We start from the raw sequence: 16,026 nt of genomic DNA, 5'->3' as shown, positions 1-16,026 counted from the left end.
CTACTTCAGCCTCCCTGACCAGCTACCACAGTTCCTACTCTTTGGGTTCCAGCCACAGCAGTGAAGTTGCCGACAAAACATAAGGCATCATCCATAAATATAAAAAGTAATAAAGCAGAGAACTACCATTGTTTGTGTTTTTAACAGATTAAATGCAAATACTTCAAAACCCAGACAGGACTAGAATCTGCATTTCTAAACCCTAGTCCAGCTCTATAAAGATTTATACTTGCTTGCTTTAAAACCAAGTATCTTTACACTGCTAAATTTATATGCAATAAAAGTGACAAAAGGAGGCTTCATAATCCAAATATGTATTTTGAAACTTGCTTCAGATAAGTACCATGCAGAATAATATTAATTAAAAAGCATATTGCAAATATGACCAGATTTATGTTCGTGCATGGCTGTATATGGAGCCACTTGACTGGATCTTGATTTACTCTCTGCTTTGCTGCGAAAGCAGTTGTAGCGAATGGAAAGTTGTACTATGTGCACTTCTTCCATGATTGCACACTGATCTGAAAAACCTGTATTTTTGCAGGTGGGGAACGATTGGTACAGTCAGATGAGAACATGCGATCTAGTGTGGCCTGTATAGCAAAGGATCTTGAATTACATTTACCTAGTGCTTTAAGCAGGAACTGATAATAAATTGTCACTTAATTGTAAACTATCATTCCACTTATAACAGCTTTGATTAACACATAAATATTGGGGTGGAGGGGAAGAAGAGTGTATATATCTTCCAAAAAGGTAACTAGGCATTATTTCTAAACTGGCGTTTGGGAATTAATCTTTCAGTCTTCCACAGCTTCTGTGACCCAGTTCTCAGTATGCAGCTGTTAGATTTCCCTGCTTTATGAATGCATTAATGTAAAGCAGCAGTCACAAGAGAATTATTTACCTATAATCTCTTCGGGATACGTGGTAGGTCAGCAGTTCTGACCCCTAAGCCTCCTCCCCACTTTCCCGAGGTGCAGATGTGGGAGGCCAAGGACAAGCACCCTCTTGCACAGCTGCTGTCACGCTGCACGGGGCAGCTGGAGAGCAGTGCTGATGTTTGGCACTTCTTGGGGCTGCCATGCTGTGTGTCAGGGCACCTGCCGAACGAGGTGTATCTTAAAGAAGTACAGTTACAGGTAAATGGGGTGTTCTTTCTATTATCTAGGCCATTGTACTGCTAATTTTCATTCCTGGAGCAGCAAAAAAGGCATCTTTGTTTCCAGCAGATAAAAACAACAATAACAGAAAAAGTTAAAAGTAAAAAGACATGGTGTGTATTTCCATATAGAATCATAGTGTTAGAGGGAACTAACACTTAAAGGGTTAACCACATAGCAAGGGACCTAGAGCTTTGTGTATCATGTTAAGAAACAGAGCCTCATTAAATGCAAAGATAAGATTTACAGCATCCAGCTGTATCCTTGAGGAGATAACGAAGATTTTCAGCAAAGGGAGGATACTTTAACTGACTCAGCAGTTGGGGTCCCAGCCAATTCAGCATACTAAGCCAAAGAGAAAAAGTTCACGATCACCAGGTAGCACCGTGCAGGTGCAACAGGGAGGGGCCAAGGTCCTGGAACTCATTTTAATAAGAACCGCCTTCTCGGGCAAAGCTTATGAATGTGTATAGGCGTTCTGGGGGTTATCATGAATATGTAACACCTTGCTGTATTTAAACACACCTCCTATTGTTAGAAGGGGCGCGCAAGATTAAAGGATCGATCCTTCACGCGCCTGACATCGAACCTGCTTTATAACCTTGCAAGTTGTAAAGCTTTATGACTTCATAGGTTGTAAAGTTGTTTCCACACGTCAATAGAATCACAGAATGTCCTGAGTTGGAAGGCACCCACAAGGATCATCGAGTCCAACTCCTGTCCCTGCACACGACAACCCCACAGTTCACACCGTGTGTCTGAGGGTGTTGTCCAGTCTCTTCTTGAACGCTGTCAGGCTTGGGGCCGTGACACCTCCCTGGGGAGCCTGTTCCAGTGTCCACCACCCTCTGGGGGAAGAACCTTTTCCTTATGTCCAACCCAAACCTCCCCTGGCACATCTTCCTGCCATTCCCTCGGGTTCTGTCACTGGTCACCAGAGAGAAGAGACCAGCGCCTGCCCCTCCTGCTCCCCTTGTGAGGAAGCTGCAGCCCCATGAGCTCTCCCCTCAGCCTCCTCCAGGCTGAACAAACCCAGTGACTTTAGCCGCTCCTCATACGGCTTCCCCTCCAAACCCTTCACCAACTTCATGGCCCTCTTCTGGACACTCTCCAGTAGCTTTATATCCTTTTTATACTTTTTAACAGCTTGTTTTACAAGTGCGTGTATAAATCAGGCCACGTTACCGCGCCGCTCCCTGCTGGCAGGAGGAGAAGCCGCACTCACCAATGGAAGGGGCTGGCGCCGGGAGGGAGGGAGCCCTGCGGGCCGCCCCGGCCCGGGCTTCCCGCCCTGCGGAGCCGGCGGCCGCGCCGGCGCCGGGGCCGCCTCGGTGCCAGGGCTGGTGGGAGCCGCCCGCGCCCTGCGGGGAGATGGCAGCGGAAAGCCTGATGGTGCTGTACGGGGACGACTCGGTGGAGGTGCACTACGCCGGCGGGTCCCGCTTGCTGCTGTCTCCTTGCGGCTGCGAGTACCTGTACAAAGCGGCGCTCCCCGCCGCCGCCCACCCCCTCCGACCGGCCGAGACCACCCGCCAGCGGGTCGCCTTCGCCGTCAGTGCCTACAGGGTGGGTGGTCGGGCTGTCAGGCGCTGCGGGGAGGGCCTGCGCTGGCGGGTGGCGGGAGCCCCGCTCCCTCTGCTCCACCGCGACAACACGATCGTTGTTCCTCTGTGCAACGGGGCGGGGGGGGGGGGGGGGGGGCGCGTTTCTCAGCCCCTGCTCCAGAAAAGAAGATGATGAAATCAGAATAAAATTTTACCATTGCGTAGAAAAGCTCAGGGTCGTGTTGATTCGTTTTGTTCTTCCTCGTGTTTCTATAGGAACAGCTTCTGCGAGCTCTGGATTTCCGGAACAAGTTTTCTTCTCGCCCATACTTACCCTCACGTGTTATACCTCCAGAAAGAAAAAAGGTGAGAGTTACACATGTAATGCTTTATTAAATAAACTTCCCTAGTATTCTGACATAACTTTACATGCCTGTGTGTGAGTATAGGCCGTGAAGATCTACAGAGTGCAATTTGGCTAATGCATTTGTTAACTTGATTAGAGTACTGCCATTTTAAATTACAGTTTTAACTGTTATTTAGTGCTCTATTTATGTATGTCCTTTGTGGCCAAACGCTAAGGAGTTAGTTTACTCATAGTAAGACTAAAACCTAGAATTCTGTAATATGATACAACGAGCTATTTTATGTATCACTTTTCTGCACTTGAAACCTTTCAAGGAAGACTCGGTGAAATACGACTGTTTTCCGAGGGGCTGTCAGGTTCAGAATCCCATCTGCCCCATTGAAGTACCAGTGTGAGTCCGCCACAGGGGCCTGTGAGAGGACTGGGCAGTGACACTCTGTGGGAATGGCTGCCCCAGGTCGCACTGAGGGTCCATCCAGAGACCCCATTTGCTGTTCTAGGAGCTTTGCTGCTCAGCGGCTTCCCTCTGGTGTTCCCACTGCACGCACGCGGCAGTGCTGGCAGTCTCAAGACAACTGGTAAATCACACAAGCTTTAAGTTTTAAAACTGGCACGTCGTTAGGAACACACTTCATGCTAACGTTTAGTAGCTGAAAACGCTGTCAGTCAGTGTCATGACATACTTAACAGCGGTCAGGCCTTAAGAGTCATGCTGTACACCTCCTGCAAGGCGCAGCGGCACGGAGCTGATTGATGCTCTGTCGGCAGCACTAGCGGGTGACAGGCTCTTGTTCTTCGGGAACACGGCTGGGTTTCTAGACAGTTCCAGTTTCCACTGTGACTACCTGCTTCAGGATGTTAGGGGATAACTTTCCCAGGACAGAGCAAATGCCTTTTCCTGTTGCTTGTCTTTTTTGTAGGCCTTAATCCCCTGACCGCCCACCCCCCACGCTCTTTTATCCGCTGCTGCTTTTCTTAAAGCAAAAGCAGTCTTTTTGTAGCTCTTCACATAGTACTTCTTCAGTAATTTGCTATCAGTTTATTATTCTGTGGCCTCAATTTTCAACCAGTGCCCAGGTTTTCAAGGGCTTTGCTATTTCCCGCACTTCAGCAGTCCGTTATAATGAGATAACGGTTATCAAGCTCCAGTTCACTCCGCATGTTCTGGAAGCAAGCTGGTGATGAGCCTGACGGGCCGGCCTGGGCCTTGCTCGGTTCTGTAAGGCACGGTTAGGGTGAGGCCTGTGGCCTGTTACTCACAGTGATGATACTTTTACTAGGCCACTGGGTACAAAACCACTTCTACAGTTAATACTGTACTACTTTGCTTATGCTTGGATTCAAAACAGCCTAGTACCACAGTTTGGTTAGCCTCTGCTTGGGCCACACTAAGCATCCGCATGTCTAGACAGCTTGATGAGGGGGATCTTGTCAGTGTTGTGGCCTGTCAGAACTGCAAATAGTATTCAAAACCAACATCAACCATTAATATTTTCGGCGGTATGGTTATATCTTCTGTTCTTGTTTCTTTCCTAGAATTTGCAAACATTTGATACACTGCTTAAACTGTTCTGAACACTGGTATGTTTTCATAGAACTGTCAGTCGTAACACTGAGAGCTTATTCCTGGGTGGTGGTAATCAGCTCAGAGACCATAATTTTATGTGTAAAGTTAGGTTTGCTTTTCCCCATTTATATGACGTTATGTTTATCTCCACCGAATTTTTATCTACAGCTTTATTGTCTGATCACTTGATTTTTTTTGTTTAGGGTCATTTTGCAATCCTTTCTGGTAAATTTTCCTCTTTAGTGGCCCAAATAGCTCGAGCAGACTTTCCCACTTTACTAATACACTAGTGCTGCCATGTTTCATTTTTTATTGGACTCCAGGCTCTTCCAGTGCTGGGCCAAAGTATGATAAGACCTGAAACATACCTGATTAAAGGTCAGTCAAATGAGACAAAACTGCTTAAGTTGAGATAAATGATGAGGAGTGTGAATACTCATGCGTTAAGTTTTTTTCACACCTTGTTTGAGAGGGTTTGCATTTTGTGTTTATTTGGGATCCAGCGCTTTGCCTGGAGTCTTCAATCAAAAGCAAACTAAGGATATTTGCTGTGTGGTGATCAGGTATAAGGACAGTACAAACAAAAATACCTTATTTTAGGGCAGAACTTCTGCAGATGGCTAGGAAGGCATTCTCTAGTTTGACAGCATTTTTCTCGTTTCAGAAGATGAGCGCGTTTTCTAAACTATATCTTCTCTTTGGGCAAAGCTTTAACCTGGGGTTTGAGGTACATGCAGTGCTTATTTGAAGTACTTTGAGAATGATCTGCTTCTTTTTTGTAGAGGGGGTAGCACAAGGGCATATGCTGTGAAAATGTGTTTGTTTTGAACAAAGTGCCAATTGAAGCAGCAATCCGTACTTGAATATCACTGCAGTAAGATGAGGCTATTCTTTTGAGACTTTCCAAATGTTGTATTTTAAAGCTCTAAAATCTTTATGACATTTTAAATTCTTCTTTAGAAATACGTTTTATTCACATCGTAGCAATAGCTGTATAATTTAATCTTCGGTGCAACAGGATTAAGTAATTTTACCCATCTAGCTGCAAAACATTTTCAACAAATTTCTGTTGTAAGAACACTTAAGTGCATTTTTCATGGCATTTTTACAGGCTTATTTTAATCTTATAAATAAAAAGAAGATTTCAGAGCACATGGGGGTTTTAACGTACAAAATGTTTAATGTAGGCTTTCCATGAAGTCTATTGATAACAGATATAGTCAAGATAATTTAGGCTTTCTCTTCAGTGTCTCTTAAGAAGCGGTTGGAAACAGAAACTATCTGCTGTCTGTGGACGGTTGTGCCTGCTCAGCTGGCCATGTACCTTGCTAGTTTATGAATGGATATTAAATGAAAACATTATTCCTAGATGGAACTCTGTTAGAACAGGAGGAAGCAGACATGAAGGTTAGATATTTTGCATCCTTTTGAGTTCAAGTATGCAAACAAATACAAAATAAAGTTTCTTGCCATGCATCACCTTGCAGAAGGATTGAATTAATTTAAATTGTGGTGGTTTAACTGAAATTGAGTTAATTTTCGTCGTGCATTTTGAAACTCTTCTTTCTCATAGCTAGCGTGGTTGTTTAGATCTAGTTTGAGAAAAATGAGATAGCACCCAGGGATAGAATTAATGTTTTTCTTCAAGTAACTTTCCAGTGTTTTTGAGTTGGAATGAAGAGAACATAAGAATTTACTGGTATCTTAGCTGCTGTCTGGGAGAACAAGGTCTTTCTGGGCTCTCTGCCCCCAGGTGTGAGGCAGCAAGGAAGCGGGGCATAGATGGGACAGATATTGACTGACAGCCAGGCTGATCAATGAGAGCATTCCGTGCCATTAGCATCATGCTTTGTATTCAAAGGAGAGTCAGGTTTTCCGGCTGGTGCAAGCTGTTCAGGTTCAGCTCTATTCCTGTTGAGTTCTGTTCGGGAGTTCCTTTAGTCCGGTGTTCTGCCATTCTGCCGTTCTGCAGTTGGCCTTTGGGCCTTTCTGCCTTTTTGGCCTTTTTCGCTCTTTCCCTGGGATCAGCTGCTTGGGACAGATGGAGTTTGTGAAGAATCGCATTGAGGATCACTCTTTTTTTTAATTTTATGGATAGTAGTAGTTGTAGTATATTACTATTATTTTGTTATTAAACTGGTTTTGTGTCAGTCCACAAGTTTTCTCCCTACCCTTTCAATTCTCTCCCCTACTTGGGGATGGAGGCGAGTGAGCGAGAAGCTATCATGGTTTTGATTGCTGGCTGGGGTTAAACCACAGCCAAGTGTAAATCCTCCACTGTAATTTCTGGGAAGGTGGTCATTTTTATCTTGCTGCACATTCTAATTCTTTTTCTTGTATTAGATTATTTTCAGTGATATCTTAGAAATTAGATGGCCTGACCCTACTTCGGTTGATCCGACAAGATGTGTAGAGAATGGCAGTGTGAAGATCTCGTCAGTAGATGGTTATGCTCACCTTTACCTGTCAAAATTGCAGCAAGAGTTTACAGTGGAGTTCTTATGCAAAGTCAGCCAGTCCTCCTCTCAAAAGAACAGCAACTATCAAACCAGAGATCAGTATGGAAAATCGAGTAAAAATTCTGTTGCAGAGATGTCATTGAAACAAACAAGAATAGAGAATAAGAAGAATGAACAGGATTGTCCTGAAGACAAATACAGAGAACCAACCAAACCAAAGGACCACAAAGATGGAGATGGAGTCCCTTTGTTCTACACAAATTGTTCTTCTGAGTACACGTGGATTACACAGCGTTGGTCTGTTTCTTTCTATCCAGATGAATGGAAATATCCATTGTCGTTGGCACTAATGTGCTATAACTTACAAACTGTTGAGAATGTAATGAAGACACATGAGAAAAACAGCCATACATCTATGGAAGGTGATGTTTTAATTGACCCCAAAACACATGAAACAGTTTCTCATTTACCTACAGCTTTGCCACTCAACTGCAGAGCCCCACATTTACACAGGTAATTTAAGCTGTTTACTTCATTGTTGCTAACATATGTTTTACAGTTCTGCAGTGTGGAATTCAATCTCTAGTAAAATAACAATTCTAGCTATAAAAAATTTTAAAAATACTACCGTATTCTTTTTTTTTAGGATCTTCTTGAAACTTGAAATTTGTGAAGCCAGCATTCTGTATCCTGTTTTAATGAATATATAATAACTAGTCCAGAGAAAAATTAATTTTATTTTCTGTCATGCTTTGTAAATATGTAAATGAAAAAGACAATACTGAAAAAAGAACACAGGTTTTGAGTTGGTTTGAGTTTTTTCATTTTTGATACTATATTTCTGAGGCCGGCCAGTGGCATACATGCTCTGTCAGCACTACTAAAAGTAATAATAAAAACCAAACCTTTGCAGGTTTGAAAAAACTAATTTGGTAACTAGTGTGGATAACTAAGGCATCGAAGGACTCTGAAAATATGTGGCCTCTTTTCCTTTGAATAGTTGTACATGCATTTGTTTTTGGCACAGAGGTGGTTACTGGCAGACAACAAAAACAACAAAAAAATTGACATTCGGACTTACTGAAGCTTTCATTTTATTTTGTACAGGTGGACGTTCTGTGACTTCTTTCAGAATCAAGATACTGAACAATATTCATGCTCTCAGCTAATTCAAATTGTATGGTGCCAGGGTGTTTTTTATAGGTATGTAGGAGATCATGCATTTCATCTTTGGAAGACTTCATTTGTATGGGAATTAAGCTTTAAGATGAAATGTCTTACTCTATCCCTTTCTCACTCTTTGAGAAATTGTACAGAATCTTCATCTAAGAGTGTGTTCATTTGTGTTGTTTCTTCATTGGAGCTCAGATTTGCTAGTACAGTATATTTCCAGGTCTGAAAGTGGGTATGTCTGAAATAAACAATCTGAAATCATGTTTAAGGCTTTTAAAGAAGTGATCTGATTATCTGATTTCTTAAAGGTTTACTGGACAGCTGGAGCTCATACAGACTTCACTGACAATTATAGTGCTTGTTTTTTTGGCAAATTGCTCCTTTTGATGCTGAAGATTTCATGCTTTAGAAACATTTGTCTTGGTGACCTACGTAATTTGCATGTTGCAAACAGCTAAAGTATAGATTTTCCTAGCAAATCACTTTGTCCATATGGTTTAAAAAAAATGGTGTGGGTTTTTTTTGATTGCCCTTTAAATTCTGTTATACAAACTTTGAAAATGCTACAGTTGCTATCAGTATCTAAAAGTCTTTGATAAAAGCACCAGTGTTGTTCATTTTTTCTCGGTGTAATTCCTAAGTTTTTATCTCATCTGAACAAACTTTTTAGCAGCTATTCAGTACTATACCTCATTTCTGTGGAAGTATGGTGAGTGGCCATACTTAGTCTTTTAAGTCCCATTACCAAAGTCCAGGCCCCTAACCAAAGAGTTGCAGAATTGGGTCACTAAATGGGTTTTAGGTTCTGAGATACCGTATGGTCACAAGTAAAAGACCACTGATCTTAGCAAAAAACACAGAACTGCAGTGGAAATTAAGACCTTCAGGTTGTTCAGAAATGGTTCAGTCTGACAGTTCTCTGTGTACACTAGGTAAGGCTGGTCCACTAACAAAATTGGATTTTCCTGTTTAGAATCACTATATTTTGTGGTAGGTGGATTGAGCAGCTCTTGCGAGATGTTTACCTCAGCATAAAAAAAGCTTTCCTTGACTTAATTCTCACCCCCCTGCACACATGCAAAGAATGATGGTCTAATTAGAGAAAGCCTGGTAATGTGAATCTTTGGTGTTAAAAGAGGTAACTGGTATGCTCTGCTTTTTGTGAAAAAGTAGAAGCTTTTCATGTGAGAGCTGTGTTGAAAATTTGTTTCTGCTCAGTGCTTTCTTCAAGTATGCTAAACGTGTTTTGCTTGTCTAGTGACACAGCATTTTAAGTACTTGTTAAAAATCTTATTCTTTCTCTCAGATTTATCCATGGTAGGACAAACATCATAGAAATTTATCCTGGTGATGACTCATTTTTCAAGTCAGAGGGAGCATTTTTGGGAAACTATTTCATACATTATGCCATCCAAAAAAGAACAAAAAAGGTATGAAACTATTTTAAAAGACGTTCCAAATTCCTTCAAGTTAGCAGTCTTCTTAGTTTTAAGACATTCGGCTATGCAATCTACAGTCAAGTCCCTCCATAGGTAATTACTATAATCATTGAATCAAGCGATCAGTCATACAAAAAATGAAATTATTCCTTTTGTTTCAGAATGTATTTTTGTAAATTTTAGACACAAGAAGAACGATCTTGTTCATTGTGACACTTATTTCACAAGCCCAAGTAAGATTCTACAATAACCATTTCTCACTAATTTAGAAGAGAAGTTTGATGTTTAAACATGTTAGTTGAATCTTTATGTACTTGGAATTGTACAGGATGTTTCAAAAAGATGGACCCAATTTGAAATCGCAACACAAGCTGATTTCGGTTCATCTTTTCTAAGCACCCTGTATTCTTTTTTACTGTATGGAGACAGAACCTAGAAGATGCAGATTCTGTTCTGGCTTTGCCACAGACCAGCTGTTTAGTGCTAGAAAAATGTTCTTTTCCTCTCTGTCTGTTGTAAGTTTCCCAGAGTACAAATCCTTGCAAGTGCCTATGCATTGCTTCATATTTTTAAAGCAAAATTAAGGGTCAAGTTTGTACCCTTTGAACCTAGCCTTTAACTTGTAGCCAAACATAGTTACTCAGTCATGAACTACAGTCTCTGTTAAGAGAACTTCTTGGTTCCTACTGAGGGAGTGGAAACTCTGGATGTTTCTTCCCACAGAAGTAGGCTTAAAGGATACAACAGTTTGTTTGGTGTTTTTTTTTTATGCTTTTCAAGAAGCTATTTACCTGTGTTCTGGGACAAATTTAAATGTGATTATAGTTGCTTTCTTGGGAGTCAGAAATTTCATATCTTGCAAGCTCTTAATGCTGTTTTCATGCTACAGTACCTGTAATTAACTCATCTCCTTTCTGGTCTTTACTGCAGAGAGAAGAAAAGATGTATTCGGTAAACAGCCTACCTCCTGATGTACCAGGAAATCCATACTCTATATCCTCCATTATTACTCAGGCAACCAGGTAACTTTCTCTTCATTACATTAATTCCTCCAACTTTGAAAGGACAGTAGTTAAAGTTACACATAATACTTATTATGACATTAAGTATAAAAATTAAAGGAATTTGTATTAGCACTGAGGACATCTATAAACTTACAGAACAAAGGTCACAACTGTTTAGAAGACATAGTAAGTACGAAATGCTTAATAGTTTGTTTGTTTGTTTGTTTTTCTCCTCAGAATACTTCAGTATTGCTACAAGACTAAACTATCATTAACTCATAACTATTATCTCTGCTGCTGCAAAATGGTATGTAGCTGGAGATTTATAAATCTTTCGGTGTTTTGAGAATGATTGTACTGGCTATAGGGAATAGGATCTAATATATAGGGAAGAATGGTGAGTGTATTCTCAAAGATCAGAATGTATATATTTGGGACCTAAATGCATGCAGTGTAAAGGTATATTTGTGAAGCAGAAAGCAATTGGATTGTTAAAAAAAGGTGCTGTGGTCTGGAAAAACAAGTGAATTCAAAATCTGGGAGTGATACAAACAGCTGTATTGACGAAAGTAACCTTTCCTCAAGTTTTTAATGTGTTTGTTTGGTTCTAGGTACCTGAGAAAGATGGACGAGAAATGTTGCCTGTTTTGCTGTATGAAAATGTTATTCCCAGCATAGGAAGACTTGTTGTGTACTCGGATCATAAAGTCTATGCTGCTTTTTGGGATGGGATGACCTTGAATATGGTCTGGGAGTTCAGCTCTTCCTGTAGTAAGATCCAGGTAACTCATGACTTAGGGGAATGACTATTCTTAAAACCCTTCATAAAAAACTGTTACTAGGACACTAATGTGGAAATGAAACAAAAGTTTTGATGCTTATAAAATACAAACTGAAGCCTTTGAGAGATTGATAACTCACAGCAGCAAACTGCCATGGCTTACTCTTGAGCTTGTAGAATAGTCTAGGTGGAAATAGGAACTATCAGCAAGCACCACCATTAATATATTCCCAGTATTTTAACCAGAAAAGAGGGGGAAAAACATTTTAGTATGTAACTGATGCTCAAAGAGGCAGATGAAACTTTACCCTTTTAAGAAGTCGCTCACGTTGATGAGGAAGCGTTTGGTTTTGTTGCAAATTTTCTAGAAGTGAGCAAATGGGTAGCAAAAAATCACAGAATCACAGAATGTTAGGGATTGGAAGGGACCTCAAAAGATCATCTAGTCCAATCCCCCTGCTTTTCCCCGCCCAACTCTCCAGTCTGTCCAGGTCTTGCTGGATGGCAGTACAGCCCTCTGGCGTGTCAGCCACTCCTCCCAGCTCGGTGTCATCAGCAAACTTGCTGATAGTACACTTAATTCCCTCATCCAAGTCATTGATGAATATATTGAACAACACTGGCCTCAGTGCTGACCCTTGAGGCACTCGCTCAGAAAAGTAACCTTGCACATATGTTATTCCATATATATTTTAAAATCTACTTAATATAGAAGTAAAATATTATGTTGATTTTTGTAAAATGGCACTACAGAGAAAAATATGTGAGCGTGGGATTCCAGGTTGGCTGCTGAGACTTTTGGCTTCTGTGTCTTTGCTTATTACCCTAAGGTGACAAGACACAAAAAGGATGTTAAAGTATCTGAAGATATCTTTATTATAAATAATGTAAATATCATAGTCCATGTGTCAAAAGATACGGTATAACTTCCTGATGTGAGCTAGCTCAAATCTCTATACTCACTCATGATAAAAGGAGGAAGAACTGAAAATTCTACAGGTTTGGAAACATTTCTACACACTTTTAGAAATCATTTATTCTTGAATAGCATAGAATGAGTGTTGGGGCCACGTTAGGTATGCGCTTTTTTTTTTGCCTGCATTTGTCATAGCAGACTATACTAAACTCTATACTTACCAAAAAACAAATTTTTAAGCGCTTGAAGTGGAGTGTTCATAGATACTTAATTTTTAAACTGCCATATTATACTCACTTTTCTTTCTTCAAACTGCAGCAGAAATTTTTTTTTTTTTTTCTTCTAAGGTAAATGAAGACGTAGGCTGGTGTAAGTTAACTACTCCTGATGGGGTACAGCAGCTAATACAAATAAGTCATCCTGGAATCTATGAAAGGTATAAGTAATGTAAACAATATAAAGTTAAATATAAAAGAATTCTGTACAAATCCTTTTGCATGAAGAAGTGGTATTTACTGAAAATAGAGGGTGAGGGGGAGGAACTAAACAGTTAAACTCCATCTTACATCTGGCAAAGATTTGGGACCTGTGAGACTCAGGACCACTGCATGTAGTCATTCTTTTATAATTGTTACAGTAATGTCTTAAAAGGCAAAATTAGAGCTACAACTTGGCACTTAGATCAGTGGAAAAGGAAAAAATCTTTGTCCTTTATAAAGCTGGTACATAGAACTGAATAGCACTTGATCCAGTTTATGCTTCATTACAGATATTGACCTCTGCCTGCACAGTGCTTTCTCTAATCTGCTTGTTCTAATTAGACCGTCATTGTGGGAATTGTTAGAAGCTTAGTCTACTGCATTTTAGCATGCAGATATTCACAAACAAAAATTAACATTTGTACACTATGCATTACAAATCATACAGCTTGGTTATGATTTTCCATAATTGCATTGACTTAAATATGAAGGAGATTCCGGTCAAAACGTGGGAATCAAAAAATGGCAAGGAAACCTAGAGAAAAAGCTAGATTTTGTATCATGCCTTTTTCTTTCAGATCCAGGTATATTGCTTAATGCCTTCACGTTTTTTGTCTTGAATTTATAGAGTGTATTTCTCATATAAATAACTACTTTTTGTGAATTTTCGTGTTCACATAGGTATATCAGAACAGCAATAGAATGGTGCAGAAGTTTGAATGAAATGAAGGAGATTCCTGAATATACTGCAAACTCTATAACAGAAGAATATTGGTATTCATCTTTATGCTAAATAATTGACTAAAAATAATGTTGAAAATAAATCTCAAAAAGCCTATAAACTGAATTTAATGTACTGCTTTTCCTAAGGGTCAAAAATGAAAATTTTAAGTCTATTTGTTTTCTACGGTTTCATATTTTTCTTTTAGTGTTTAAAATGTTAGGTAAGTTGAGTTCTGGGTGAAGCTTGTTTCATTGCACTTCTGCCTGCCTGCCTTAAACATCAGAATTATGGTGACTTTGCCAGAGGAGTATTAATGTTAGAGAAACAGTATCTTTCGAGGTGGAAAATAGCAACCAGACTAAGAAAGGCACCTTTTAATAGAACACCAAGCAGTTCAAAATAGTACTTTTAACTGCTGAATGACACTTGTATCTCTTGCTAAAATATTTGTCCTTTTTAATACATGCTACTGACCAAAGGTCTGGTGACATCATATACAAACATATTCAGGTATTAAAAATGTGTTAATTGAAATCAATTGCACTTGTTATTCAAATTATAGCAGATTCAGTAGCTGATGAAAGGAAAATTCTGTCTATATTTATACACACGTAGAGCTAAGAGACTATTCTTAGAGCAGAGCCCTGATTTTTGGAAACACAAATGACTGACAAATGGCAGCCATTAACTAGTGGTATGAAAGACAAAAATAGAGCATTTTTTTTCACTTGGATTTTGCTCATCTAATTTTCAGTATTGCTGGAAACTTAAAAATTAACATCTGAAGTAGAAAATATATTTGAGAACCTTTTATGATACTAATTTGCTTAATAATATTTGTTTTCTTGGACAGGTCTGCTGAAGCTGAGCTTGAAAAAATACAGAGATTTAACTGTATCTTTTTGAAAGTTGTAAAGATTTTTCACGTGTATATTCTGTCGTTCATCTGCGTATTCGAATCTGCATTTTAAATAATCAAAGGCTTTCTATCCTGTTCACGCATTTTTTTACTGTCGTCTTAAAATTAACTTTTTAAGCCATTTTTTGTTATTTATCATTTTTGTTTTGTCATTTATATTGTCCAACTTCTGCATCACAGCTCCACAAACAAAAACAGTGGCACAGTACAAAACTAAAATAAAAAATCACAAAAAAAAAGGAATCCCTTTAATGGGTATTGCATTAGTTTTGCTAACACTCATCTGCTGATCTGTTCTTGAAAGAGGGACAATACCTTTGGGTTTGTTGTTGCAGTACAATACCTTTCTGTTTTTATCAGCTACCTCGGTATTGTTCCATTGTGTTCAGCCAGCTCAAAAGAGCGTACTGTGCCACACGTGCTTAAAGCTGCTCTGTAATTGTCTTTAAGCCAGTGTGCAATTTTATTAGTGTGCAAAGTGCATGCTGTTAAACTGTGCAGTGTGACATCGAATAGGTAGTTTCATTTTTAAAATAACTTTTGGGTAAATTGGAGTCTTAGAAAAGACATTTTCTATAAATGTTAGACATTTTAAGTAATGTGCTCTTCTGGTTTTTAGCTTTATGTATTTGCAATGCCGAATGATGAGTACAAATATGGAGAAGCGTTTTTCTCATTAGGAGGAAGAGTTCGATATTTTTTCTTAACGAAGTAACACTAGTTTTATTGGATCATAGCAATGTTCTGGAAAGGACATCTGCTGTGAAAACCAATCCATCTGGTATTACTGTAAGAAAAACGGAAAATGGGAGCAAGCTGGAAGAGATCGGTGAAGGGTGCGTCTTAGAGGCTTTGGAAAAAACTTCCAAAGTCATTCAGGATATCGAATCTTTGCTTGCAGCCTCTGGGAAGTGAAGCGCCAGAGAACGTGAAGACCTGCGTTACGTATCTTCATAGGAGCTGTGCCAGCCACGCCTGAGGAGACGCGGAGGTGCCAGAGGAGCCATGGAATGGAGGCTTAAGGCAGAGGAGCCGCCTCTGACCGGCGAGGTCCACCAGTTGCCATTGTCGCGCTGTGGTTGTATTTTATGGATAGCCAAAACGAAACGAACAGGTGAAATAACGGAGCACAGCTGTGTAAGTACATCAGGGCTGACGTGACAGTGCTGCTTTTAAATGTATGAACGGCTGTTTGAATCGTTTAATCACATAGAGGATTGTGCGAGAAACTTGCTCAAGTGGCTGGGGCAGGGATAAGCAGTTTTAGCTGTAAAAATGCGCTTTTATTCAGAACCTTACACCAAATAGACCAATAATTGAATTAAAAGTTTCTCAAACGCTTTCTACTGTTCTGTAGTAAATAAATATTTATTTATAGCACCTTCAGCCCTTTCTGCTGTGTGGTCTGTCACCCCGTGGTCCACGGTATCCTTAGTGACAAAATACTAGCCTTTTACCGTTGGTTTCTCTTCCAGCACTTCATTTAATCAT

At 39.9% G+C, this 16,026-nt stretch overlaps 1 protein-coding gene across 2 annotated transcripts; it reads left to right on the top strand.

The window, feature by feature from the left end:
* The first annotated feature begins 2,485 nt into the window (after window positions 1-2,485).
* Window positions 2,486-15,864, top strand: CZH5orf34 (chromosome Z C5orf34 homolog). Of its 2 annotated transcripts, XM_065657127.1 has the most exons (13): window positions 2,486-2,729; window positions 2,984-3,073; window positions 6,985-7,613; window positions 8,208-8,303; window positions 9,580-9,703; window positions 10,643-10,734; window positions 10,954-11,023; window positions 11,328-11,498; window positions 12,761-12,849; window positions 13,574-13,666; window positions 14,470-14,510; window positions 15,257-15,371; window positions 15,493-15,864. In XM_065657127.1, the coding sequence occupies exons 1-13, from the start codon at window positions 2,535-2,537 to the stop codon at window positions 15,512-15,514; spliced, it is 1,827 nt and encodes a 608-aa protein (XP_065513199.1). In that variant the 5' UTR covers window positions 2,486-2,534; the 3' UTR covers window positions 15,515-15,864. The 2 variants fall into 2 exon arrangements, with proteins under 2 accessions (XP_065513199.1, XP_065513198.1); XM_065657126.1 differs by having other exon boundaries at window positions 15,257-15,864.
* Window positions 15,865-16,026: the final 162 nt, after the last annotated feature.

Source organism: Caloenas nicobarica, chromosome Z, assembly GCF_036013445.1.
Source record: "Caloenas nicobarica isolate bCalNic1 chromosome Z, bCalNic1.hap1, whole genome shotgun sequence".
NCBI classification, from domain to species: Eukaryota; Metazoa; Chordata; class Aves; order Columbiformes; family Columbidae; genus Caloenas; species Caloenas nicobarica.
The sequence above is the reverse complement of the archived record's forward strand: the minus strand, read 5'-3'. Positions and strand labels throughout refer to the sequence as shown.

Coding starts and splice junctions, on each gene's coding strand:
- CZH5orf34 (XM_065657126.1), top strand. CDS start 2,535: ATGGCAGCGGAAAGCCTGATGGTGCTGTACGGGGACGACTCGGTGGAG. Junction 7,614..8,207: donor AGAGCCCCACATTTACACAG/GTAATTTAAGCT, acceptor TATTTTGTACAG/GTGGACGTTCTGTGACTTCT. Junction 13,667..14,469: donor TCTATAACAGAAGAATATTG/GTATTCATCTTT, acceptor TTTCTTGGACAG/GTCTGCTGAAGCTGAGCTTG.